General features: G+C 41.3%; 1 protein-coding gene across 5 annotated transcripts in view; it reads left to right on the top strand.

Moving 5' to 3' along the window:
• Window positions 1–26228, top strand: part of ESRP1 (epithelial splicing regulatory protein 1) — a 51216-nt gene that overhangs the window by 13405 nt on the left and 11583 nt on the right. For 2 of the 5 annotated variants that reach the window (XM_061995290.1, XM_061995294.1), the window contains 6 exons: window positions 1–43; window positions 1383–1684; window positions 3212–3430; window positions 4954–5152; window positions 6918–7089; window positions 16612–18642. In XM_061995290.1, the coding sequence (XP_061851274.1) occupies window positions 1–43; window positions 1383–1684; window positions 3212–3430; window positions 4954–5152; window positions 6918–7089; window positions 16612–16702 (1026 nt within the window). In that variant the 3' untranslated portion in view covers window positions 16703–18642. Of the gene's footprint in view, window positions 44–1382; window positions 1685–3211; window positions 3431–4953; window positions 5153–6917; window positions 7090–16611; window positions 18643–26228 lie in introns of those variants that run through there. The other 3 variants (XM_061995291.1, XM_061995292.1, XM_061995293.1) reach the window with 3 other exon arrangements.

Here is a 26228-nt window from a genome sequence, read left to right on the forward strand (position 1 = left end):
GTATACAAGGCAACAGGTGAAGACTTCCTTAAAATTGCAGGAGGTAACTTTCAGGGGATGAGAAGGGGGAGTTTGTTCCATCAGCATCCACAACTAACTGTTGGCTATAAAATGCTCTTGTGAATGTGGCCACACGTAGTTGGTTGGTGTGTGGATGACTTTGTACTCCACTTGCAGCTAGCTTTGGTTAGGGTACTGTTATCATAGAATCCCAGAATGGTAGATGTTGGAAGGGTCCTCTAGAGATCATCCAGTTCAATCCCCTGCTAAAGCAAGTCACCTCTGTCAGATCACACAGGAACACAACCAGGTTGGTTTTAAAACCCTCTAGAGAAGGAGACTCCACACCTTCCCTGGGCAGCTTCTGCCAGGGCTCCCTCATCCTCACAGGAAAGACGATTCTCTTCATGTTCAAGTGGAACTTCCCATGTTGCAACTTGTGCCTGTTACCCCTTGTCTTGTCACTGGGCACTACAGAAAAAAGACTGGCCCTATCCTCTTGCCACCTGCCCTTTCAGTATTTGTAAATGCTGGTAAGGTTCCCCCCTCAGTCTTCTCCAGACTAAACAGCCCTAGGTCCTGGAGCCTTTCCTTGTTAGAGAGATGCTTCAATCCTTTCATCCCCTCATTTTGTAGCCCTCTACTTGGACTCTCTCCAAAAGTTCTCTATCACTCTTGAACTGAGGAGCCAAAAGTGGATACAGTACTCCAGATGAGGCCTCACCAGGGCAGAGTAGAGGGGGAGCAGAAACTCCCTTGACCTGCTGGCCACACTCTTCTTGATGCATCCCAGGATGCCGTTGGCCTTTTTGGCCACAAGGGCACATTGCTGGCTCATGTTTCATTTACTGTTGTGAGTACGAGCAGCAGTGGTCTTCTAGAGATACTGAAAGTAGAGTTGGCAGACTCTTGACAGTTTTGTCCAGATAGAGTGAAATTCCTGATGTCTTTTCAATATGTCCTTCCAACCTTCTTTCCCAGCACAATGGTCTGGTTATTTGGTTACTATATATTATGACTTCAAAGCATGCCACAGGTATTCATAAGTTAGAAAAGTAAGGTGCACAGTAGCACAGGTACAGTTAATGCAAGAGATTCATGGACTCTGCTTTCCTTGGGCTCTGAACATTTTAAGTACTTCCTATTTACGCTTTGAAATGATGAATCTTTTCCAAACGATGGAGTAATGTTATTAGACTCCAGTCAGAAGTATGCTATACAGTGTTTCTAGTTTATTAAAGGGGGACAGCTTCCTGACTTTAGGGGCAAATATTGTTCTACCGACTTAAACTGTCTGTGGGGAGGAGGTAGCTATGCCAGACTCACTCATGATTGTATGTGGCTGCTTAGATGTAACGCTTCTATACATCTTTTTGTTAAAGGCACTTCCAACGAGGTTGCGCAGTTCTTGTCCAAAGAAAACCAAGTGATTGTCAGGATGCGAGGTCTTCCTTTCAATGTAACAACAGAAGAGGTGCTGACGTTTTTTGGCCAGCACTGCCCTGTCACAGGAGGAAAGGAGGGAGTTCTGTTTGTCACGTACCCTGATAGCAGGCCGACAGGGGACGCCTTTGTGTTGTTTGCTTGTGAGGAATATGCACAAAACGCACTGAAAAAGCATAAGGACTTGCTGGGGAAAAGGTACATTGAACTCTTCAGGAGCACTGCAGCAGAAGTTCAGCAGGTGGGTGTAAAACTTACACAAACACTGACTTCATATAATCCAAAATTCTACACTGGCATACAGTAGTGGAAGCAAGTACTGCTTGGCTGTGACTCGAAAGCTTTTTTTCTCTTGTTCTTGCTGGAAAGAATACTGCCTGAATTTCCATGAGGCTTTGCTCTCTAAATATAAGATCTCATGGTATATGGATGTTACTAATCATATATGTATCTATATATGTGTGCATACTCACAGACACACACATACAAATCTTTGGGGATTTGGCTTCAAATAGCCTTGCAGACAGCACTTACAGTAGAAAGTTTGCAGGTCTGGTGCTTTACACTACAGATAATGAAATTGTTTAAGTCCAATTATGGTCTTTTCAGGGGGAACACTAGCAACAAGTCTTGATGTAAAGGCTTATCTTTAGTCAGCCTTGCAATGTAGCTGTCATCTTCAGAGCGATGTTATCTGAAGAGTCTTGCCAATTGCCTCTAAGGGCAGGTCTTGGCCATCTTCTGACTTTGTGAAACTGGGCCTGAAGAGTGCACCCTGTTGCATTAGCAATGTTTGATGGACCATTAATTACATTAATTAGTTTTATGCTGTCAGAAAAAAGGAAGTAGGGCTGAGAGAACTATTTATATATGCCTTAAAACTATGTGGAGCTTTACTCAAGGCCACTAACTTCTAAACATTATTCTAAAAGGTCTCACCTATGATGCAATTTATGGCCAATAAAAAACCGTGTCGCTGTAGTGAAGGGATGGTACAGCTCTGTTCACCCCAGATATCTGGAGATGTCAGTGCCTTGTTTGAAGAGTGACACTAGTAACGAGAAGTCATAGCCACAGCACTCACTCTTGTCATTACCTTGCTCTCAAGTGCTTTCATATGTTTCTTTGTTTAGAAAACCTTATGATAGCTTTGCAGGTGTAAGTGAAACTTAGTCTTGCTCAGAAAAAGTTAAAGGGTAGTGATTGAATAGTCAATGAACTCTTGACCAGGGAGGGTTTTTACTGTTAAAATTAGTAACAAGAAATCTCAAAGCATGTCTGTTGCGGATACTGTGACTTGGTAACACCACCTATGTTACTTGATGGACTATTGCATCGCAATTCAGGGCTGTTTGTTAGTGAAATAATAAGCTTTTAGTTCCCAGACTTTATGACAGTTTTGCAGATCTCAGTAGAAGCGTCACTGTGACTCTGTACATGGTGGAATTCTTTGGGATAGTTTCCCAACAAAAATACTGTAGAAATACAGGTCTCGTGCTCTAAGATGTCTTCTGAGAGTTGCATAACAATTCAAGCAAATTCTCAAAACTAAAATTATGGTTTTCAAGAAAAAATGATCCAAATATTTACTGTAAAACATCTGAATTGTAAGCGCTGGTGTTGTGGTTGAAGGCCCAAGATCTAGCTCACTTATTTCTTAAAATACTGCATGGGGTGAAAACCAATGGCATTGGTGTTAACGCTCAGTTCTGAAATGGAGCTTGAGTGAGGAGGCTTTGTGTAAACTCTGTTTTTCTGTTTTGCACAGGTGCTGAACAGGTACTCTTCCACTCCTCTCATTCCTCTCCCGACACCTCCTATTCTTCCAGTATTACCTCAACAGTTTGTGCCTCCCACTAACGTCAGAGACTGCATACGTTTGCGTGGTCTTCCCTATGCTGCTACTATCGAGGACATCCTGGAGTTCTTGGGGGAGTTTTCCACAGATATCAGGACACATGGAGTTCATATGGTCCTGAATCACCAGGTGGGCACCATGCCTCCAGCCTCTCTGACAACCACCTGTTTATGCAAACATGGTCCCTCTGATGGTGGCAGTAAGGAGGCACCTTTGATTGACACTAATGGCATTAATTGGCCTCCAGCTCTCCTCTGAAAGTGTGCAGGCAATAGAGGTATTGACTTTTTAAAACCCTGCTATGCCAGCTGCTGCACTTGCTGTAGAGCTGTCTCTGTTACTGAGCCTACTTTGCCTAAATTGAAGCCACAGTCTTGGAGGGGCTGGTGCTCCCAGAGCAGCACCTATGATCTCGCACTGTAGGAGGCTTGAAGAGTCCTGCTCAACAGCATGCATAATTCCTCTTCTACCAGGGAGTACCTTCAAAAGAAAAGTGTAGGCAATGTTACCTCTCAAAGAAGTGGTTTGCTCCTGCCTTACTGAACAATATGCCTCAGGTATATTTGAGGAGAACTGTGCCTGCAGGATTTCCTAAGGTATAGGTCAGCAGCTGAAGCTTTGGGATTCCTGAACTGTATGATTGCTTTCTTTGAACAGTCACAGCTAAGCATCGAGATTAACAGATCATTGACATGCATAAACAGTCACATCTTTGCCATTGTTTTCTGGAAAGAAGCTTCTACCGAAACTTCTTAAACAAAGGATCTTCATAGTCTGGTGCTCCTCTAACTCTATAGAGATGCCCTGAGTAGTTTCACTGATTACTGTGGTATAAAAATGATCCTTGTAAAATTGTTGACAAGGAAGCCTAAGCTGATACTACAAAATAGTTCCTTGTCCTGGAGTAAGGCTTCTGTATTTTAAATGTGGGGAGAGAGAAGGGGCTATATTTATTCTAGTACCTATCTAAAGATATTACTAGCCCAGAACTAGAACTGGCCCAGAGCTTAAATTATAGCTGGCTTCAGATCTCTACGTCCAGTTTGGCTACTGCAAGTCAGCAGCTGCAGGTGGCTAAAATGACTCCTCTCAGTTGTGTATCCTACTCATTTACAGCTGTATATAAGGATGGTTTGGGTTTCTTTTCTCTACAAATTCATACCAAGCTTTAAGCTAATACCTCTCTAAAACCTCTCGACCTATATTGGCCTTAAAATCTTTTTTAAACTCATTATTTGACTTTTGGCACTTGACTGTATTCTTGAATTTTAAAAATTATAGGTAATAAATGTGGATTAGATCTTCCAATTCTTTGTTCTTACTGAATTGCTAAAAGCAGATATCAAAGCAGCTGAGTAACCCTCAATTGCAGTCTCTCCCATAGATGTCCTTATTTTTCTTTTAAACAGAAGTAGCACAGCTTGAGTTAATTGAAACAGGTAAATAAATGCAATCGAGTTAGCACAGGTGGGAAGAACCTTGGGGAGGAAGAGCTTAAACATGCTAATGGCTGCTCAGGTTGACTGACTGTACTTGATTTTGAGTGATCATATTTATGACTGAAGAGGCAGCTTTTAACAGCACAAGTTATTACTGTGCTGCTACTTCAAGGGAGCTCCAGAGACACTTCTTTTTGTCTGCCTTGTTTCTAGGGACGTCCATCAGGAGATGCTTTTATTCAGATGAAATCTGCAGATCGAGCTTTTCTGGCTGCACAGAAGTGTCATAAGAAGACCATGAAGGACAGATATGTTGAAGTCTTTCAGTGTTCTGCTGAGGAGATGAACTTTGTATTAATGGGGGGCATTTTAAATCGAAATGGCTTGTCCCCACCACCATGTAAGTTACCATGTAAGTTTTGCATGAGTCTTGACAATACTCTACGCTATATGTGGGTAGGTGCTCAAACTGCTTTGTTGACTCTGTTTCTGTTTCTTGGGAAGGTGTGTTGGGGATATTAATATAAGGTCTTTTCATGTTAAATCATCAGCAGCTTGCAATTGTTACTTTTCCCTTTGGTTGTGAGTTACTGTGACTGAAAAACCACTTTACCACTGGAAAAGCAAGAGTAATTTTAAACTTCCCCTCTCCTCCCTGAAACTTAGCTTGGCCAGAGTGAACCATGACTGAAAAGTAGTTAGTAAGCTCTGCCTAGACCTTAAAGAACTATTTGCCATTTAAACTGATTTGTATTTATGTTTTTTTATCATAGCGAACATGTAAAGTAAAAGTCCTTCCTCTTTCACTTCCAAAACTTAATTTATGAAACCATGAGTAATACTTTCCTTTAGAACTTTACCTCAAGTGTTCTGCCTATTTAACCACTACTGACTGAACTCTTCCTTTGCTTTTTGTTGTCTGTACAGAGTTGAGGCTGCCTGTGTGGGAGTAGAATACACATAGCTTTGGCTTCAGAGAATCATAGAAACTTTCTCATGTAAAACTAGGTTTCTCAGAGCTGCTAGGATGAGCACAGACTTCTAGACAAAAGTTTAGGGGAAATGCTTTAAGAGCCAAGGGCTAACTTGTTAAATGTGTGCCATGTAAATCTGAGCCTATGGGAAAAATAATACTTTGTTTCTAAGGTCATAAATAGCAAGGTAGTCAAGTAGGAGCTTTCTCTCTCTCTCGATGCAAATGTATTGTTGTTGGTAGTGGCTTTTTGAAATGTCCTGTGAGTGCTGGTCAGAACTGCTATTATGACAGCAAACTTCTTGGGTGTAGTTCCTTTTCAGTGTGAGTAGACCTTCAACTAATCCTTAGAAGACAAGTTTTTTGAGTGACTGCTCTTTTTTTTTCTTTTTTTTTGGCAATGCATGTATCCTGCTGAGCAGGGATCTGCAGTATGTAGTCCTATGTGACAGCTATTCCAGACAGCGGCAGGAAGCTTTTCCTGAGAACTTGTGGGATGGGTTCATTGTAGTCAGATGCTGACCATCACTTTAAAGTAGCCTGTATTTTTGCTATTCAGTTATTTAAAGCTTTATTATGTTCACTTTTATGGCACTGAGGGGAGGAAGAAGGGAGAAAATTAAGAGTGGCAAAGGAAGAGGGTGAACTCTCATCAGTTAGAATTTTAGGTCTCACATCTTGTTGTAACATCACAAAGTATACTTTTGTGGTGGCTTTTTGTTTTTCTTTAAAAAAACTGTTACCACTTGAAGCTGCAAAGGTATGACACCTCTCTCTGCTGCTGATTAATTGAATATAGAGCTGTTTGAGGGCTAGGGAATGTCAGGATTAAAAGGTGCCCTCTGGGGACATATTAGGTAGATCTTTAGCACAGAAACTTCCTTATGGTGAAGAATTCTCACTTCTCGATTGGAGACTTCATTAAGATCTGAGCCTAGAAAAGAAAAACTGGCCTCTTCTTCAAAAAGAGACTCTCTTCCCAGAGCAAGAGGTGGCTTTTAGTGTATTACTGACTTTGCTTTTGACTGGGGGAATTGGACAAAAGGCATGTAGTCAAGCTCATGTTGGTGGCTCAGACTTATTTTCTGTGATGATGAGCAGGAGAATGAAAAGTTAACTTACTGCAGAGTGCTCTGGGTAATGAAGACCATATATATGCTGAAATTCAAAAGGTTCTAATCTGTTTTCCATTTGTTCCCTTTAGGCCTTTCACCTCCTTCCTACTCCTTTCCAGCTCCTGCTGCAGTTGTGCCAACAGAAGCTGCCCTGTATCAGCCATCCATGCTTCTCAACCCACGAACGCTCCAGCCCTCCACGGCATACTACCCTGCTGGGGCTCAACTCTTCATGAACTACACGGCAGCGTACTACCCAAGGTAAAGCAAAGGAGAAACCAAGCAGGAACAAAGAAGCCTTTTTGCAGCAAATGCACAAAGCTCACAAAAGAACATTGTCTGCTATGCTAAAGGCTTGTGCTACCAAGAACAGCTTGTTCGGTGCCTTGTTCAGGGAAACAGTTTCAGGATATGTAGGGATTTCCCAAGTTTTAGAGTACTTCAGGTAGTGGTTAATTTTTTTTGTCTAAAAAAAAAAAAACCAACCATGTCACACATAGTGGGATGTGTTTTGTTTGGGTTTTTTGTTTTGGTTTTCAGCTAATGTGCCTCTTAAACTTGTTAGTTTGCATTGTTGTGCCCTCAGTGGGAATCAGTGTGAGCAGTACTCCTTCCCATGTCTGTAAAGAAGCCTTTGCTTCCCCTGTGAAAATAAGTGGATTGAGGTCTTGCCTAAAAACCTCTGAAATTCTGTTTTTGTAGTAAAGTAACTTTTGACCCTTATAATAAAAACTGGATACTTGTTTATAAAAGTACTGCATTAAAGCATATATCTATTGAATGTATATGTAAAGCATATAGAGGCATGTATTATTCTCAACTTCATAAACACCTCTCACAAAGGGCTTTTGGCTCTTTTAGACATGTTAACTATCTTTTACAGAACAAAACACAAAACATCTTGGTACCATTTGCCCTCTGCAGTCATGAGGCCTTGGCATGAGCCATGTTCCCTGTAAGCCATAAGTAATTTCTAATCTATTGGGAAGCTTGCTAAAGAGCTCAGGCCTTCAATGAGATTCTGATCAGTGCTTTTTATCTCTGGAAAAGTGTCCAAATAGCTACTTCTGAAGTTGTTGAGCAATATAAACTCTCTAATACCTGTAAGATAACAAAGGTTTTCTTACTACTTTACACTAAACTGGGATGTCTGAGCTGCCTGTTGTGTTGTGGGTTTTTTTAAATTAAAATATTCTCATAACTTGAGATAATTTCTATAATGCCTTCAATGTCTGTCTTATGGTTATGATAATGTTACCAAACTCAGCCACTTCAATGTAAGATCAAGAAAAATAAAATTCCAAACTTGCACTGGCAATACAAAACAAGTTTCTCAATAATAGTTCTATATGTCATGAGCACACAGCAGTAGTAATAGTCTGTAGTGACTTTGACAGGTTGTACTAATTGAGTAATAGACTGGCCACTGCAGGTGAAATGTCAGGCCCTGCAGAGATAACTTGCTGAATGGCATCCATTGTGAGTCCCATCACTGGCTGCTTGAGCTGAGGGAATATGTGTCAGTTACAGACCGATCAATCCCAAGTGCCAAGACCTTCTAAAATTTTCTTCTTTCCATATTGTGAGATCTGCAGTTTGGATATTGCCTTTCTATCCTGAGTGAATGTTTGATATGCAGACAAATTGTATGTACTCCAATAGAAGAATGATCTTTTGTAGCTGATACTTTGAATGTTGGGGTTTGTTTCTTTTTCTAAAATTGTAAGCTTTATTAGTTGCCAGGTGAGTTCCTGTGGTTTATAAAGGAAGCAATAAGTAACTGGGTCCCTTTCACGTAGGGGTCAGAACTCAGGAATTTTCTGCTTCTGAAATGTAATTTAAAAACTGTTGAGTATCTGCAGCAGGAAACAATTGGGGTATCCTCTGTACTAAATGTGTATTTAAATGCATGTATGTGGAAAAGCAATACAGAGCTGATCCCTAACCATCAGACAATGGTTCATAAATCTAGCTAGTGAATACCTATGGAAATAAGGAAAGTTTCTTTGACCTGCTGCCAAAAGGTTCTACCACTTGTGTTTTGCAAGGTCAATTTGCTTTATAATAGCCAATTCCATTCTCCCCACAGTAATCAACCTAGATGGTTAGGGGGAGGGGGGCATTACTTTGGTCTTCAATGTCTATCAGAAATTCTTGCAACTCTTGGGCTCATCTTAATGTTTATAGCTTTGGTGATGGAAAACTATGGTGGAAAGAAATGGATGCCTTCCATGGTATTAAAATAGCTTTAGTAAACTCCAAATGAGAGCGAGTTATTTGGGATCGGTTGGTCTTTGATATCTCTGTTCAACCTGTAATTATATCTGGCAACATGTTCTGACAGCAAATCAGTGATCTCAGTCTCTGCCTCATCCCAGGCTTTTGAGGAAAAAGAACAATGGGATTCATGGGATAGAGGAGTTTCTTTCCTTATCTAATCCTGGATAAATAGGTGTAGAAGTTGCTGTATGTATCTAGGCTGAAAGTAAATGAATAACTGCACTACTTGGCAAACGCTAACAAGTTCTGTAGATGTTTTTGCCATACACAAACTTGGAAGCTACTGCTGTGGGATATTGTTCTTGTGGAATTTTAGTCACATCTAAGCAGTGCCTCTAAAACTTAAAAGTTTCTGTCAAAATCTGTAATTGTACGAACATGCTTAATCTTTGTTGTGTTTTCAACTATTTTGAGCAGTGAAGTGGAAAGAGGCTTCTCATCTGGTGAGTAGTATAGTGTGCTGGTGGGATTTGTAGCAAAAAAAAATTATATGGAAGCTGAAAACTGATGTGGGCTCCAACAAACTGTAAAAGCTCAAGGGCAGGAAATTCATTGTGAGTTAGTGAATACGCAGAAACCCTGTCTGGCTCAGGAAGTCCTTGAACTCCGAATAACTGGAAGGGTATTCCTGTGTTCTGTGTCCTGTGGTAAACTCCTGGGCTACTGAGCCAAGGTGTGGGGACATGAGCTTGTTTCTTTGCATCTTTGAAGTAGTTCTTGAGATGCAGGTACTACTTGTGAGCATGGATCTTTTCCAGTGTGTGTCTGTAGTTGTATTCAGATTTGCTAGTTTAACAGTGGCTAAGTCTGGGTTATCTCCCTATTGTGTCACAGCATATGTGCAGTGCTCTCTCCATTGGAGCAATTTGAATTAAAAAGTCTTTTTGTGGTACCTGAGACTGTGATTATGATATTTGCCACACAAGGAAATACAGAATAACTTGTTAGTATCCTCATCCATTTGCTTCTGCCTCTTGCTACTATGGATTAGGTACGTTGTTTTTCTCACTTTTCTTTTACAAGTTGATTAGTTTATAGATATATATATGCAACAGATATAGCATAAATATATATATGTATGCATACAGACATTTAAAAAGTGTGTGTATGTATAACTAAAATGACCAAGGTTAGAAATAAGTGTCACTTTATTCTCTGTGGTGGATCGCATCCTTCGTAATGACCATTATGGAGAACAAGTGAGGCTTTTTTCTAACCTTGGTCATTGCTCAGATCTGTATTGAAGCACAATTAAGTTAGAATGAGTTTAAACTGGTAAATCTGTGAACAACTGGGCTGGATTAGGAGTGATACCATTCAGATCTGCTGCCAGCAGCTTTATTTGCATGTCTGTGTGTCTGGCTAACCAGCAGCACTTGACAGAACTGGGTTAGGAAACAGCCGTATGTGTATTTAGCCTGGGAGATTTGTCACAGATGGAGAACAGCAGCAGCCAGAAACAAAACCTCATCAGCTTAGTTGTACTCACAGCATCAAGGCAACACTGGACCACAGCTCTTAGACTGTAGTACTCTGTTAATTGTATTTTTATAATAAGTATGGGCTTGGACTGCAATAGATCACATCTGCAGTGAATGGGCTCACTGAGCATAAGAGCCTGCTGGTGGTGGCTTTTAGTTCTTGTCCAGCAAATGGAGTTCCCATGTTTACATTGAGTGGAAGAATTTGGGACTCTCCATTTACTTATCCTTACTCATGGTGAGCTCATCTCCATCGAGAATTTGTCAAAATAACCCTGGCTCTTTGGTTAATGGCACAAACTTGTCACCAGAATGATTGTTTTGAGGGTAAGACTTAATTCACTTTTCTAAGGGAAAGTAGCTTGCCAAGGATCAGAACAGCAGGGATGCTCTTAACTACTACTGGATGTCATCGGAGGAGTGCGTTAGCAGGGAAGATTAATTCTTGCATGCCTTCACAGGCTGTCATTATCTCTTCATTTGTATGTTTTAATTAGTAAAACTGCCATGGATGTCTGAAAAGCAGCAGAACAGAAATGATCTGATCAACAGGTATCTGGGTATTGGGATGGTAAAATTATTTACGTTTTTTTAAACCCAACCTTTCTTCATAGTTGATAAACCTGTAAAAATGTTGTTTCTGGCAGCATTGTCTCAGATTTACTCAGCCCATCGTACAAAATACCACCATGGATGCTGGTGGAGGTTCTTCTATTTGCAGATCCCACTGCCTTTTTTTTAGCTTAATATACTGAATTATTTGATAGTCAGTCAGCAGCTCTTGCTGTCACTTTCTGACTTTTCCTCTGCTCTCTAGTAAAATATTTGGATTAGTCTGAGGGATTAATTGATACTTCAACATCATGCAAGCTAACTGCAGAAATCAGTGCAAGGGTAGTTTTTCCTTTTGCTTATTTACTACACAGTTGAGTGGTGGGAGAGAGGATTCTCCTGTTGTGCCTTGAGTCATGTGAGTAATTGTGCAGATGGCCTTCTGAAACACTTGTAGCTATGGCCAGGTAATCTCTGGTAATTCAAGGCTCAAAGATAGGATGCTGGATGCTTCACTCAGTGGCAGTGCTTCTGGCTCCGTTTCCATTGCCTGTTGTTGTGCTGCTGCTAACTCGTACAGCTGGGAAACTGCCTGCAATAGGCAAGAGACGTGTATCAATTGGGCAGCAGGTTATCTGGTTAAATGTGGGGATGACATCTGTATTGAAAGAGCTTTTGGGTTGATGGTGGAACAAGGCTCCTTAGAGGTGATTCTTTTAAGTAAAACAAGCACCTTCCTCACTGAGAACAGAATCTGTGATATTTGTCCATGACCGAACAGCACTCATGGGGATCTAAATGTTTCCACTTGATTAATAGGTGACCCAATGATTTAGCACTCATACTTCTCCTATTTGTCAAGTTATATGACCTTTTTTTCTTTAAATATGGATAAACATTCCAGGAAAATTATTCTGGTTATGTAGATACTTTTGCTAATGGCATTTCTTGTTAGTGAACAAAGCACCATGTTTAAACTTTCAACTTTGGTAAATATACCACAAAATTTACTGGCATTGCCTCACTCAAACTTTATATGAACCACTTCTAAAAAGCTTTATATTGAAGCTGCATTTCCTCCTGCTTTTGGGCTGCTTCCAAGCAGGAGCATTATAGGTGTTCTGCTGCAGGCTTGTGTATACATGCACATTATACCCACGACCCTGTGCCAGCTCCAGGAGCAGCTGAAAATCCCTATTGATCTTGGGGGAAAAAATCTGCTGTTCATCGACTGCTGGGGTGATCTGTCAAGTTTCCTTGAGGTTCTCTAAAGGCTACTCGATGTGCACTTACCATATTTTGCTGTTCCTCCTGCTGGCTTCAGTCAGAGGATCTAGCTTTGGAGTGCTGCAGAGATCCACAGAGATCCTGGGCTTCCTAGAGCTTGTAAAGGTTAAATTAGCTAATTTAATCTTGAAATGCTAGCAGAAGTATCTGACAAGTTGTTCTTCCCTCTCTTTACTCTCCCATGGCTTTCTCTGTGTTCCTCTGAGAAGTATGGTGAGGAGTGAGTAGTAAGACTACCCTGCAATACAGGACCTGTCTTAGAGTCCTGAAATTAATAGAAGCTGTCAATCAGTAGCCTGATGAAAGGATATCTTTAGTATCTCTGGTCATAGAGCAGGAAATAGTTAATACTTAAACAAAACCCCAACTTTTTCAGGACTCAAAAGAACAAAGTCATAGGAAAAAATATGGGTAAAAAATCTGCAGAGAGGGAACTGAGATGTGTAGATGGTTTTGATGCATATATTTGTTCTTATGTGCAAGTAGGACCAAGTATGTATTTGGTTGTCTTGGCTGACGTGCAGGATACGTGGCAGAGATCTGAAAACCTGCTTGATTATGTATGCTGACTGCTCCCAACTCACACCCACTTTTAATATAAACCATAGCTTCCTTCTGGATATCGGTATTAAGGAAATGAAAGAAAATAATTAGGAAATCAAACAGGAGAGATGGTGATCCTCAGTGTTTCTACAGAATACTTTAGTGATGAATGCTTGTGTGCATAAATGCTGTTTGAATGCCAACATCAACTTTTAGAACATGTGAAAACTTGTTCTTGCATCCAAAATGGATTTCTGAAACTCAATTGTGTTTTATTCTGAGAGTCTTTGGAGAATATCCCAATCTGAGAAATATCGATTTTTTTTTTAAAAATCCAATCTGGCTGTTGATTAGATTCAAGAAGGAGGATCAATTCATAAGGAAAAAATGTTTGCCTGGGGAAACGTTTCATATGATATTTGATTCTTTCTTCAAGAACTAGATTGATATAAATAGTTAAGATTCTTGCACTGCGTCATTATATTGTGATATGCCACTGCGAAGAATGACTGTAGAAATCCTCTCTGACCCCTTGTCAAATATGCAAGTATTTCTTCCTGGGGGTTGTTTAGCTGGAGAAGATGATCTGTAAAAGCTATTTGTCTTGTATCCCTCCCTGGACACTTCATTTCCAGTGTCCTCTATCCACTGCTTTTCCATCTGGAAACATGATCACTTTGTCATCTCTTGAGGGAATGCAGAAATGGCTGGGGACAAGCCCATATGTGTTATCCTGTTTTGGGAAATTGGAGCAGGTAGTGTCCTTAGCCTAACTTGTTGCTGAAGCTGTTAATATTTCTCTCCAAGGTGGTGTTATGCGTTACAAGTGTTTGTAGCATCTCGGTACAAAGCCAGCAGGATTAGCCTGAAGAGCTGGGACTTTAAACAGAGGTGTCTGAATTCCTTAAAACAGATAAGAAACCTGTAGAAGTTAGAATAACAAAAATAGAGGGATACAGGACAAAGAGGACTGAAGGTGGATTACTTTTGCCCTGACAAAATTGAGGGCAAAGCACCTGGAGGCTTAGCTGCAGGGCCAAGTGGCTGAGATAGTGGGAAAGCCATCCCCTGGGACACCAGCTAAAGCTCTCATGGGCCATCACAAGTTCCTTTGGCCTGTTTCTCAACAAGGGCCAGGGAGGCAGAGGAACTTTAGTTTAACAGCAATACCTTAAAGATGAGGGCCATAGCCTTGTTTCAAAATGAAGGCTCAATTGCCCAAGGTGTCTGTCTCACTGTCTGTTTTCTGGTGGTTTCTTGTTCAGTTTTGGTGTTTGGCTTTTTTCAACAGTGATGCAAGCTAACTTGTCTTTCCTTACTAAACTAGTTTACCTCAGAAAGCTGTATCATGGTCTGATTGGGAGATTGGGCTTTTTTTATCCTTCCTGATAAGAATCAATCAACTCTGCAAAGAAAACTTGAAAAATTATCTCTTTCCTTGCCCTTTTTAGGAATTTTGAAGTAGTAGGGTTGTTTTTGTAAGGATCCTGGAAAAAAAATTAACTATTCTGTCTCTCAAGTTCTCTTATGATGTTCTGTTTTCTTATCTCAAATGCACAAATTTCCCTTTTTGGTAGCTTCAGCTGGCTGGCCAAAAGAGTTACTGTTTAGTAACACCTTTCACAAAGCTATGGAGTTGCAAGTAGTCTGGGGAGTGCATCTTGTTCAATGAGACAGAGTAAGTTTTTTTGTTTTCTATTAAATGTTTTTTATGAGTCTAGCAGTAGCTGGTAAGTCCTATAGATTATCTGATACTTAGCAGAAAGGATATTTGCTGGAACTGACAAATCAAAACAAAACAACAGTCTGTTAACAGTTTCGTGGCAGTTTGAATAAGGCTATAAAAGACCTGACAGAATATAAAAGCTTCTAACCTCTGCAAACTAGGAGTACTTTGGGTGCTAAAGAGCATTTTTAAATTACTCCTGAATAAATTATATTAATTATGGTGACATTAATACTTCTTTGAAGCAAGAAAAGCATGTCCCATCGTGGCACTAAACTGGTAGTTGCCATGGTCCACAAAGGACGCTGTGTCTAAAGAGTCCATGAAATATGAGTAAATAAAAGCTAATTCTGCCTTGCTAACATTGCTGGTAGCTCTAGGGGAAAGCTCCATCCTTGGATGCATCTGGCAGGTATCTAATGGAAAGCACTGACCTGGAGCTTGCATCCAAACCATGGATGGGCATATCTGCTCTTGTATTTGAGAAGTTGAATAGTACATAGCTGTGTTGACTGGCATTATTTTGTTAGAGATTAGAAAGACTAATAATATTATGTACAAGGCATGCAGGGAACCATTAGTGGGAAGTGTTGTGATAAATTTGTGTAAAGATACTATTCCACATCTACTCTATATAAAATCTTATCTTCCCATATCTGTTTTTCTGAGAATAGGCTCAAAACTTAAAACTGCAAGTGTCATCTTTGGGGAGCCACCAGTGAAGGATTTGTCACAAAGGTACCCAGGAGCACAGTACTGTGGACATAAACAAGCATTACAAGCCATTCCTGTGGAAAACCAGTTCCTCTTCTATAGCTGTTCACTGTAGAAGTTACACTTTAGTAAATTGCATTTGCTTGGTGAAACCCCTTGAAGACTTTTGTTTGAAGGGGAACCATAAAGATCTCTATGTTGTGTCCAGGAGTGGTTTGTCTACTGGATTTGCTTCTCACTTGCTGTGACTGAGCTGTCTTCTTCTATACTGTGTTGTATGAAGATGAGCCAGGGCTTTGCAAATAGTGGGAACTAGGGAAGGGCAAGGCTGAAAACAGTGGTGAAAACACATGCTTGGAGGCAAATGCACCTACTAGACTTAAAAATTGCAGAGAAAGTCAAGAAGATGAGCTTTGGAGAGAATGAATACAGACTGACACTGGGGGACTTACGGGGAGGGAAGACCTCTCCACAAGGCATCTTGGGACAGAGGCCTTTGGGCTAATCTTAAATCTTCATAAATATTGATTTAGCTAAGGATTTAAACACAAATGTGAGTAAGCCGAGGGAAGACTGACAGTCCACAGCAGAAACTTTCTCATGGTATCTTTATATCCATGAATCTGGAGAAGTAGAGGTGGTTTGGGAACTACTGTTCTAATGTGGCTTGGGGAGATGACCCTAGGTCTAAGGAATAGCATGAATATAGGGATGGAAATGGTAGGTGCTTGAAGCCACACGTGGGAGAGAAAGGAAAACAATCAAAGTGGCTTTGGGCAAGAAGTCTGGGGACACTTCAGGGCTAAATGGCCTATGTGGATTTGCTTAGTAGTGAATGTATTAGTTTTAACTTTAGATACTTTGAAAGTACTTGAGACTCAGGCTGTACAGGAAGTGTGTTCTGTTTTTGATCTCCAGGGACATTCTCTTGAGACCAGTGTATTGTGACTGCCAGAGTCTAGAGACAATCTTCTTCAACAAGATACCATGTGTATCCAAGTGTTAGGGGAGGCTGAATAACTCTGGCATAGTTTCTTTTGTTGAATTGCTCTTCATGCTATGGTGATGGGAGCATCACAAATGTCTTGTGTGGCCTGAACTCTGATACTTGCCCAGGGCTTTGAGAGTCATAGCCAGCTGCTGGCTCTCTTCTGCACTAGTTTGACTTCTGATTGCTTCTATCTTAACTTGTGTTTGTAGTACGCAGCAGAGGATGGACTTGTACACACAAATGATCCGGCCAGGACAGTGTCCAAAGAATGGATTTGCATTTAAGGGCCCCAGCAGTTAGACTTCCTTAGAGAAGGTAAGGATAAACCAGGACGTGGGTTTGGGGGTATCAGTGTGTGCTTCAGATAACCACCATACTGCACATAACTTTTCATTTGCTGCCCTGGGAACATGGCTATTCTTTGCTACATCCAGAATGTCACACTGCAATATATAAAACCTTGGCTACTAAAACCATCACTTAAAGGATTTTGACTACTCCAGTCTTGTTATGGGCTGCTGCTTTGCATAGTTCCCAGGGCTCCAAATGCATGTTACTTCAAGCTTTAGTATCAGCACTGAGAGGCTCCAGAAGCTCCTCAGAGTCAGTTTGCTCTGAGGAGTAAAGTGCAGAGATGATGTTACCCTCTTAGCAATGCGCTAGAGTCTGGTGCTGGTTAGGCAGAATGATCTACTTTCTTAGGTAACTACAACATCCCATTTTTAATCTCCTGCTGATGTAAAATTGCAGCAGTGAAGTAGACTGTGTGTGGATAACTGACAACTACTCTCTTGCTTTGTGAGCTTTCTGATCAGGCCACTTCAGCCTTTCAAGCTTGGTTTACTTGATCTTCTGTATAGGAACAATCAAAGGGTGAAGTCACCCAGAAAGCATTTGTGCACAAAAACGCAAGTTGAACTGAAAAGCAGTGTATTGTTGACCACAGTGTGTGTTTTATGTGCAGTAGTGCCAGAGGAAGGTATAGAAATATATTTACAAAAAATGCTTCTGTAATCTCAGGTCTTTTAAAAATAGATAGTCAAAGAAGTGGTAAGTTTTATTTTATACTCTCTTTTCCTCTATTGCTTTTCTCACCTTCCCCTCTGAAAAATAACAAGGTGTCCTCTTTTTCACATTCTCTCTTCTCTGACACAAAGGTTATTAGCCCAGGATGTAACCCACTTCTGGGCAAAAGCTGCATCTACAGCATCACCTTACTGTCATCTGGTCTAAGAGTCCTGCCAAGTTAAGTACAGCACATATGAAAACAAAAGTGACCACTGCAGTTGGCCAACAAGTTGATTTTTTGTCTACATTGATAAAAATAAACCTCACCCCTATAACTAACAATCTGAGACCATAGTTGGTTAGGCCATAGGTGATTAGTAGCATCCTGGCTTAAACTGTGTTACATTGCTTCCCATCCACCCATAGCTGCTTGTCTGTGGTGAGCTTTATCGTGTAGCGACCTAGGTCAGGGAAGCTGATCCAACTGGAAGAGTCCATGGGATTTGTCTTTCAGTCTGTTTTCACCCATTCCAGTTTACAGCTTAGCTGCATGTGTACCTTGTGTCAGCACAGAGATGGGAGGTAGAAAAGAAGCAAAGCAGGCACTGAGGGATAGTAACAGCATTGCTATGTTGGAGTTGGTTGTAACGCTTAATCTCAAAAGCTAAAAAGGTCATGTAATATTGGATAAATTATGGCATACTCATAGTGAAACAGTGTTATTCTCTCTAACAAAATATCATGGGAAACCTGTGTTTTAAGGTGAAAAAACTTTTGATCTTTCTGTAAAAATTTGGAAATTAAGAAATTAAGATTTGTTTTTATTGTGGTGTTCAGTGACCTGCACAACTCTTTCACACAGATTCCTCCACCCTTTCTGAGGTTTTGAACAAACACAGCGAGTCTAGATGGAGATTTTGATATATTCCCAGTTTTACCACAGCTCAAGCCAGTTGTGCTCCAGAAAAAAAAAAAATCACAACTCTGGAAATCACCAGGTGGACCTCTTAACTGTTCTAAAGTTAATGCACAGTTTTTGGACATGCACGCACTAGACCACTAAGCCCTTCACTGAGAGCACAGCTGCTGAAATCATGCAAGTCCTTGAGGGTTTTCTCTTGATAAAGAAAGTGTTAATCTACTCAACACAGAAATAGTTTAGGCTAAAGCTACAAAATCTGATCTACTATGTTCTTTGAAATAGCCAAAGTCTTTTTCTACCTAATTTTGCACACAGTTTAAAGGTTTTTTTTTAAAAAAAAGTATTTTAAGGTCTCTAATTGTGCATTTGCCATTTTAATAAACTTGTTCTCTTGTACATATTTTTCTGATATGTCAAAAAACCCACTGTAAACTTTATATACAGGCATATTTTACACTGCAGAAAAAGTTAGGAATGTCAAGTGGATTATTTGAGAAAAAAAATGCTGTAGCTTTGTAAAAATAAAAGTGCAGTATGCCAAATGCTTTGTCTCGGATTCTTATCTTGTGTGCTCTCTGTATCAACCCAGGTATTAAATGTTAAATGGTTTACAGAAGTAGCCAATTTTCAAACTTTGATCACACTGATTAGTCAGAAAATGAGAAATGCAGTTAGCCTCTCATGTGATACTATTTTTATTTTTCCACCTCCTGTTCTACCCACCTTATTTGCTGTTTACAACCTCATATTTAAGAGAAGGAATTGCATTAAGATTGAACTCCTTCTGCTTTAAGGCAGGGGTAGGCAGTAGTTTGATCTACTTGAACTAGAGCAAGTATGCTTTGACCACAACTCAGCACCACAACTACCACTCTTAGTAAAGAAATCAGATGACATACATGCTTATGTTTAAATAACTGATGTCTTTAACAGTCTCTGTTCTCTCCCTGCCTGCCTTGGGGCTGGATTTAAGTTAGAGATTGGAGCATAGCATCTTTCCATGGTAATTATACTAATAATTTGAACTGAAGAAAAAGGAGTAGGGGAAGAAAGTAACCCTGAACTAGAGAGATTTGTGAGCCTAAAAACTGCAACCATGTGTTCTCTGGCAGGTTCAAAAGAAATATTAGAGGAGTGAAGATTGCAAACTGTTTTGTGCTTGAAATTAGCTACAAACAGCCCTTGTCTGTGAGTTAGAAATCATCTGCCATGTGAGGAAGTTATTGCCAAACAAGATAAGGTATTGGCAAAAAATTCTGTCTTATGATTTAAAAACACACAAATCCATAAAAATGCACTTGGTTATACTTCTGGAGGTTGATATAAGAAAGCATTTATCCTATCCTTGCTCATCCTTCTGGAAAGCAGAGCTGGGTTATTGCCCTACCAGGGGCAGGCCCTCAGCTGTGTATGTCCTTTAGTTCAAGATTCCCTAAAATACATGAATGGTCCAGGGGCGGAGCTTAGGAGCTGGAGCCTGATCTGCTGGAGAGGCTGAGCTCAGGGTCAGATTCTCCCTAGTTCCTTCTCCCAAATAGATATTTTAACTGTGGTGAAAGGGCTGTACCTTTGTGCTCTGTCACCTGTGTATTCTCTCACCAGGAAAACAGGCTTTTGCAATACTGCAGCCCAAGAAGAGCCTCAGTCCACCTTGAAAGCAACGATTGGGTGAAGGAAATCTGGCACCTCTGTGGCTGTTGGGCTGGGGGGGATGCTTAGGTTGGATCCTGTTCCATGTTCTTTTCTTCTCTGACTTTTCCCCAAACTCAGCAGAAAGAATAGTAGAATTGGAGGACCTAACTCATGCTGTGTTTCCTGGGAGGCCCTTAGGAAACCTCAATGGTTAAGGTGGAGTTCTCACAGAGCACTTTGGGTCAGGGGATGCTTATGTACCTCCTACAGCAGTATTTAGTTACTATGAGACCACATCCATAGTGATGCCTTGGTATCTCTGAAAGTAAGTACAAGGGAAGGAAAAAAAAAAGAGGTGTGGGGGAAGTGAGATGGCAAAGTAGAAAAACTCTTGCAGACAAGGCAAGTGGTAATGGAAATGAGGCTAATTAATATTACATACACCCCCTTTTATTTTTTCCTTTATTTCTTTCCTCTTCTCTTTCCTTTGTGCCATGCTGTCACAATCACTACAGCCATAGCATCTAGATTTGTATTATCTTCTGGCAAACTTCACGCTGTTGCAGACTGAAGTGGTTGACTTCAGGGCATTCTTTTAAATCGTTGTTCTGTAAACATGAGTATGTTCAACAGGATTAATTGAAGCAAAATATTTTAACATGGTATTTCCAACTTTTCTTTCTGAGGTGATTGTTCTGCCTTTAATTTTAGAGCCCAATTATAAACTAATAGTTATGCAGAGAGAAAATTAGCCTATATATGCCACTTGGGGATTGATGAGGGAATAGAATCTTTGCATATTAACTGCACTGGAGTATCCCAACTGTGCAAATATAGACAGGGGATGAGTGGATGGGAAGCAGTAAGGCAGAAATGATTTGGAAAAATAAATCTGAATGCAATAATAATTAAATACTTTTGAAAAACAAAGGTAAATCACATGCTGGGTTGCACAAATGGATCTTTTGTTTGGGATATCCTTGAAGTTTTCCAAGTCTTCTCTGCAGTGCTGGTAAAACTTTAGCAAAGTGTTACAGCCAACAATTGGCACACAAGTTGCAGAAAGATGTGGGCCAACTACAGAGTGAACAAATGGGGGGTGAAAACAGCTCCCAAGGGCCTGCTGAAGGGTTTGGTGTAAAGGAGGCTGAGGAGAGGCATGAGAACAGGATATTTAAAAATATGGCTGTGAAAAGATAAGGAATAAATTCTTCCCATTGTGGATGGGAAGAGGAGCAAAGGATGGAGTTACAGCCAGGGATTAATGGTGGCACCTGAACAAACCTTGTCATACCAAAAGTAGTTAAGTATTGGCCTGGGGAGTCTGCCCTGTAATCTTTTGGGACTGGTTGGCTAAGCACCTATCAGAGAAGGCCCTGATATAGCTGATCTCATTGTCAGATGTAGACATGATGTCCTCTTCAGGCCTCTGCCTGTGATTATTCTGCTTTGATATGGCTTTCTCATATGTATTTTATATATCTATTTTTCATAAAGTTGAACACACATCCTGATAGATATGATCTGAGTTGAGTTTTGTGTAATTTTTCACAAGCTGTCTCACGTTTGGGATTCTTTGGGTTTGATTTACTGAGTTCAGGACTGAATCCTTTATAGTCTTTTTTAATAAGCCTGTTGTTTCAATTGATTACCATATTAAATTTTGTTTAACCTAAAGCTGAGTGGAGTACCACTCCCCCACCCTAATGGTTGTATGTTTTAGAAATCAAACAAACGATTCCTATAGAAGGGCAAAATGTATGTGTATTCCATTTTCTTTTTGCCAGATGAATTGGGAACTCTCATAGGTTCCATGTCTCTGAATGTCTCAGTTACCTCAGGCAGGTTCTCAGATGGAGGCGATTTTATTTATTTAAGCAGGAAAGCATGACACTCCATCAGTAAAGACAAAGGTCCGATTTCACAACGTAACGTTCTCTGAGGTTAGGGTTATTGATTGAACTTGAGCTGTGAATATATCACCCACGTTTTCACATGTGTAAATAATATATAATAGTAATGTAAAAAACCAGAATTAATCTGAAAAAACAAGTGAATATATATGTTATACTTTCATAAAGACTGTATATTAAAATATTGTGTTACATGGAGGAAATTCATCTTCTGAACTACAGTTTTAGTAAAACCTGGTTTTAAATATAATGGCTTTATGTGGTTAAAAAAACCCCAAATCCAAACTATGGAAGCATATTGCACTTTCTATTAGCCAGGATAAACCAAGGAATGGTAACCCAGTTTAACCTGATAATAAAAGTATGTCCAGTTTTTAGGCTACTATGTCTTTATCCCGTTCCTCTTTTGTAAACTGAGTTCAGTAAGCATGTTGTCTCAACTCCCAAAGTAAAACCCTAAAGCTGAATATTTGTACACTTTGTGTATTTTTTTTTAAATATATGAGAATGATAAAGATTGTTTAAAATCAGCTTTTGTCTAACACTCTTGCTTCCCAAGGTCAGTGTGCCAGCCTCCATGGCATGATGTACACTGTCTGACCAGGAACATTGCAATTTTTTTGTCAATTTAAAACCATCTCAAAAATAATGATTGTATCACAATTTGTTTACTGGGAAAATAATGCCCCACATTTAGGGCAGGATTTTTTTAAGCCTAAAGGACTTCCTAAAAATCCCTCCCTTAAACTTTTTGTATTTGTACTTTTCCAAGGTGGGAGGGATAATCTCACTGTAACATCGCCGAATGGCCAAACCTTTAAGCAAGGCTATAGAGAACTTGATGCTCTCTGATTTTGCTAGGTCTGGAATTTGCCATCCTAAGTTTCCTACTGTGCATCCTGAGCTAACAAACCCAAAGAATTTTTAAACTTTAAATTTTTTAGTTATATTTTAGTCTCTGGGTTTTGGTGATTTTCTTTTCAAAGTTTGCAAGCCAAAAATAAATAGACATTGATGAAACTAACTTGTGAAGGAATACTCCAAGTCTATGAACGTGAAGTGGTTTTAACCCATAATTAGTAACTTGCCAACCAAAGCTGTGTATGTTCTGGTGCCTGAACTGTAGCTGTACTATTCTCTAACGAGAGGACGTTTTTCAGGGTGCTTTTGTCACTGCTGACACCCTTGAACTCAAAGGCTGCGGCCCTTCGGGATCTTACAAAGCAATGCTGCCAGAAAGCAGCACATTGCAATGAAAAATGCAAGTCCTGCCCTGCCTTTTTGTTTTGTTTTTTATTTTTTTTAAGTAGCAAACACTTTCAGCAAAGAACCTTGATAAAATGCAGAGCTGGTAGAAACTGGCAGCAATGGTAAGATAAAGCCTCTAACCCACCCCCTACAACGAAGCTCTTCAGGGTGGGTTGAGGATAAAGCCTTTTTCCCTCCTCTGCAACCTGCTTCCCTGAGTATGGGTTTTCTGCCTTTTTCGTGCTCCCATCTATCTCTTTCTCCAAGGTGATCTCCCTGGCCTCTCCAGCAGGGGATGGGGTAAAGCAGGGCTGTGCCCTTCACAAAAGATGAAGGGCTGGCAGGGGAACAGTGCTGGGGAGGAGGGAAAGCTGTGAAAGGCAGGACAGGGGACCCAAATGTTCAGGCATCCTACACTAGTGCCTCAGGGCTGGCCCAGAAGAGAGAGCAGTGAGGGGGCAGGCACAGCTCTCTGCCTAGCATTCCTCATCCAGCTCTTGTCCCTCTAGTCACTGGCCTCAGGGAAGGAGCCTGTGTGTTCACTGTGCCTGCCCCTACCTCATTGGCCCATCCAGGGACAAAAGACCACAATCAGGCTTAAGTACCACAGAGGAAGGGCTTAATCTCTGCTGATGGTCCTGGAAAAAATAGATCAGGCTACACAGCTTGGGGAACAAAACAAATCTGCCTCCAACCAAAACAGAACAAAACCAGAACTAGCCAAAAAAAACAAAACCAAAACACAACAACACAGAGTGGGGCAAATGATGGAAGTGCAACCAGCTCTTTAAGATCACCCCTTCTCTCTTTCCTGGCTCAGAGCCCTGAGCCCAGCGTCCTTACCTCCTCCTCTCATAAGCAGTGCAGGGGGCAGGGAATGGAGGTGCAGTCAGTCCTTTCCTGATATCTCTTGCTGCTTATTGCACTCCTGAGGAAAAGTGCTCCTCTCCAGCCCCTCCTTGCTCCAGCTCGGGGTCTCCTACACACCAGGCAGCCCTGCATGGGCCAAGCTGATGGGCAGCTGCAACCCCAGTTCATCTTCTATGTTTTGGGGTCTAAACTGCTCATTCCCTCTGACCCAGAGTCTCCAGCTCTTACCCCCTCTGGCAGGGAGTCTCTGCTTCTCATCGCGGGCTGCAAGGATGTCCCTGGTCCAGCATCGTTCTTTCTGTCCTTTCCTGGCTGCAGGGTCCACGTGGTCGCCTCCATCTTACCTTTCCCTTCCACCTTCTCTCACGCATTTCAAATTCCCATCCTTAAACAGTGATGGCAGAGGCACCAGATTGTCCCAGCCAGTCTGGAGGTGGTTCTGTTCCTCACAGACAGGAGGAAACAGACAGACGGAGAGAAAGTCCAAGAGCTCTTTGCCAGGTCTGTGCTGCAGCCCTGTCCCTCTGTTACCAAGCAAAAGTGGCTCCTCACAAAACCATGACACTCACAGTAACTGAGTAACTTCAGCCTGTGCTCAGATGGGCACGTTCAACTCTTGGATCTATAAGAGCTCCTTTTTTGTTGTTTAATCCTTAATCACTTGAATGAAGAGGTAAACAGTCTCTCTCACCTACTTCTTTGCCCTATAAGAGAGCCAAGGAGGCCTTTTACACACCACAGGTGTGTGGGCTACTTGGTAAGCAGAGCTGGGCAGTCTGAGCAGGATGAGCTTGCTTTTGGCCGTCTCTGCCCTGCTTGGCTTGAGAAGCCAATGGAAGGTCACGTTTCTAAATTGGAAACAAAGAAAAAAACAATCCTTGTTTTGATGGTGTAAGTGGAGCGTGGTGATAACGGTTCTCCTGTGGCTCTTGTATGTATTGCACGGCAGTGACTTGGCTTAGTACCTGTATGTCCCTGGGGGATATGTGATCCTGGTCTTGCGTGGGAGCTCCTGCAATGAGGCGCTTCAGTAATGGAATTGGAGCAAATGCTGCTGAGAGGACACACAGCCACGTGGCAACAGAACTAAGCTGGAAAACAAGTGAAAAAGCACCATACCATCCCTACTACCTCATTTACTGCTGTGAGAAATATGACTGCACACATCAGCCTGTCTGGGCTCGAGAGAGACAATCATCTGAGTGGCCATAACAGAGCAAGGAGCCCACATGAACTCCAGTAAACCATACCCTGGCTGGCTCAGACTGTCTATGAGAGGTCTGGAACACAGAAATATACCCAAAAAAGGGCCTGGAGAACCTGACTCTGGTATTTTTCCCAACTTTATCACTCTGATTAATGAAAGATATCCCTTCTGCCTACAAGTTATACCCCCATTCATATCCTGAGGCCATGATTTCATGGTATGCCAGCAATCCTATCTGAAAATCATTTTCTCCTCCCTGGACCTGTCCTCCTTACACCTGTCCTTGTGTCATCACACACCACCTTGGGTCCTGGGCACAGTTCTGATGGCATAAAGAAGCACTGGAGATCTGTTATATTTCCCTTCTACTGACCACAGTTTGGAGCTGGAGTAACAGAAACAGCCAAGAGGAGCCCCAGTGGAGAGCCAGGAAGGAGTGAGGAGCTGAAGCAGCACCACCATCCACACTGAGCTGTCACTACAGCATCAAAGGATCCCAGGCAATGAAACCAGCTGAAAAGACCCAGACAAAATTCACGCAAGTGAGTTGGAGACATGGTGTGCTGCCCTCACCTCGATGGTACCACTGGAGCATTGATTCCCCCTACACTTAACCAGGGCTTCCCACGATGGGTAAAAGGGTGGCAGAAGCATGTCCCATCCAGTCTCATTACACCACAGATGAGAAACCAATGTGATTTGAGCCATAAAGGCTATGAGCTTTGTCTACCCCAGCAATCAACAACCAATCCTCTACTGATTTTTGAGCCTGACTGGTGACAAAAGAGTGGTTCCAGGCTCAGCACTCTGATGAGCCTGAGGTGGGAATGCTGAGGCCCTGCTGTGTTATGCTGGAGTCTGGGAGTGTTGGGCAGGGGCTGAGTCTGTACCAGCCCCACTGCAGCTGGATCCACAACAGGGAGGGAGGGAGGTCCTCTCTCACTTGGCTGCAGTCATATTTAGGTGTACTTAGCAGTGAGAGCCTTCCATGGTAGCATGGGAATGAAATCAGAAAGCATAGAAATG

This window comes from Colius striatus, chromosome 4 (genome assembly GCF_028858725.1).
Source record: "Colius striatus isolate bColStr4 chromosome 4, bColStr4.1.hap1, whole genome shotgun sequence".
In the NCBI taxonomy this organism is placed as follows: domain Eukaryota; kingdom Metazoa; phylum Chordata; class Aves; order Coliiformes; family Coliidae; genus Colius; species Colius striatus.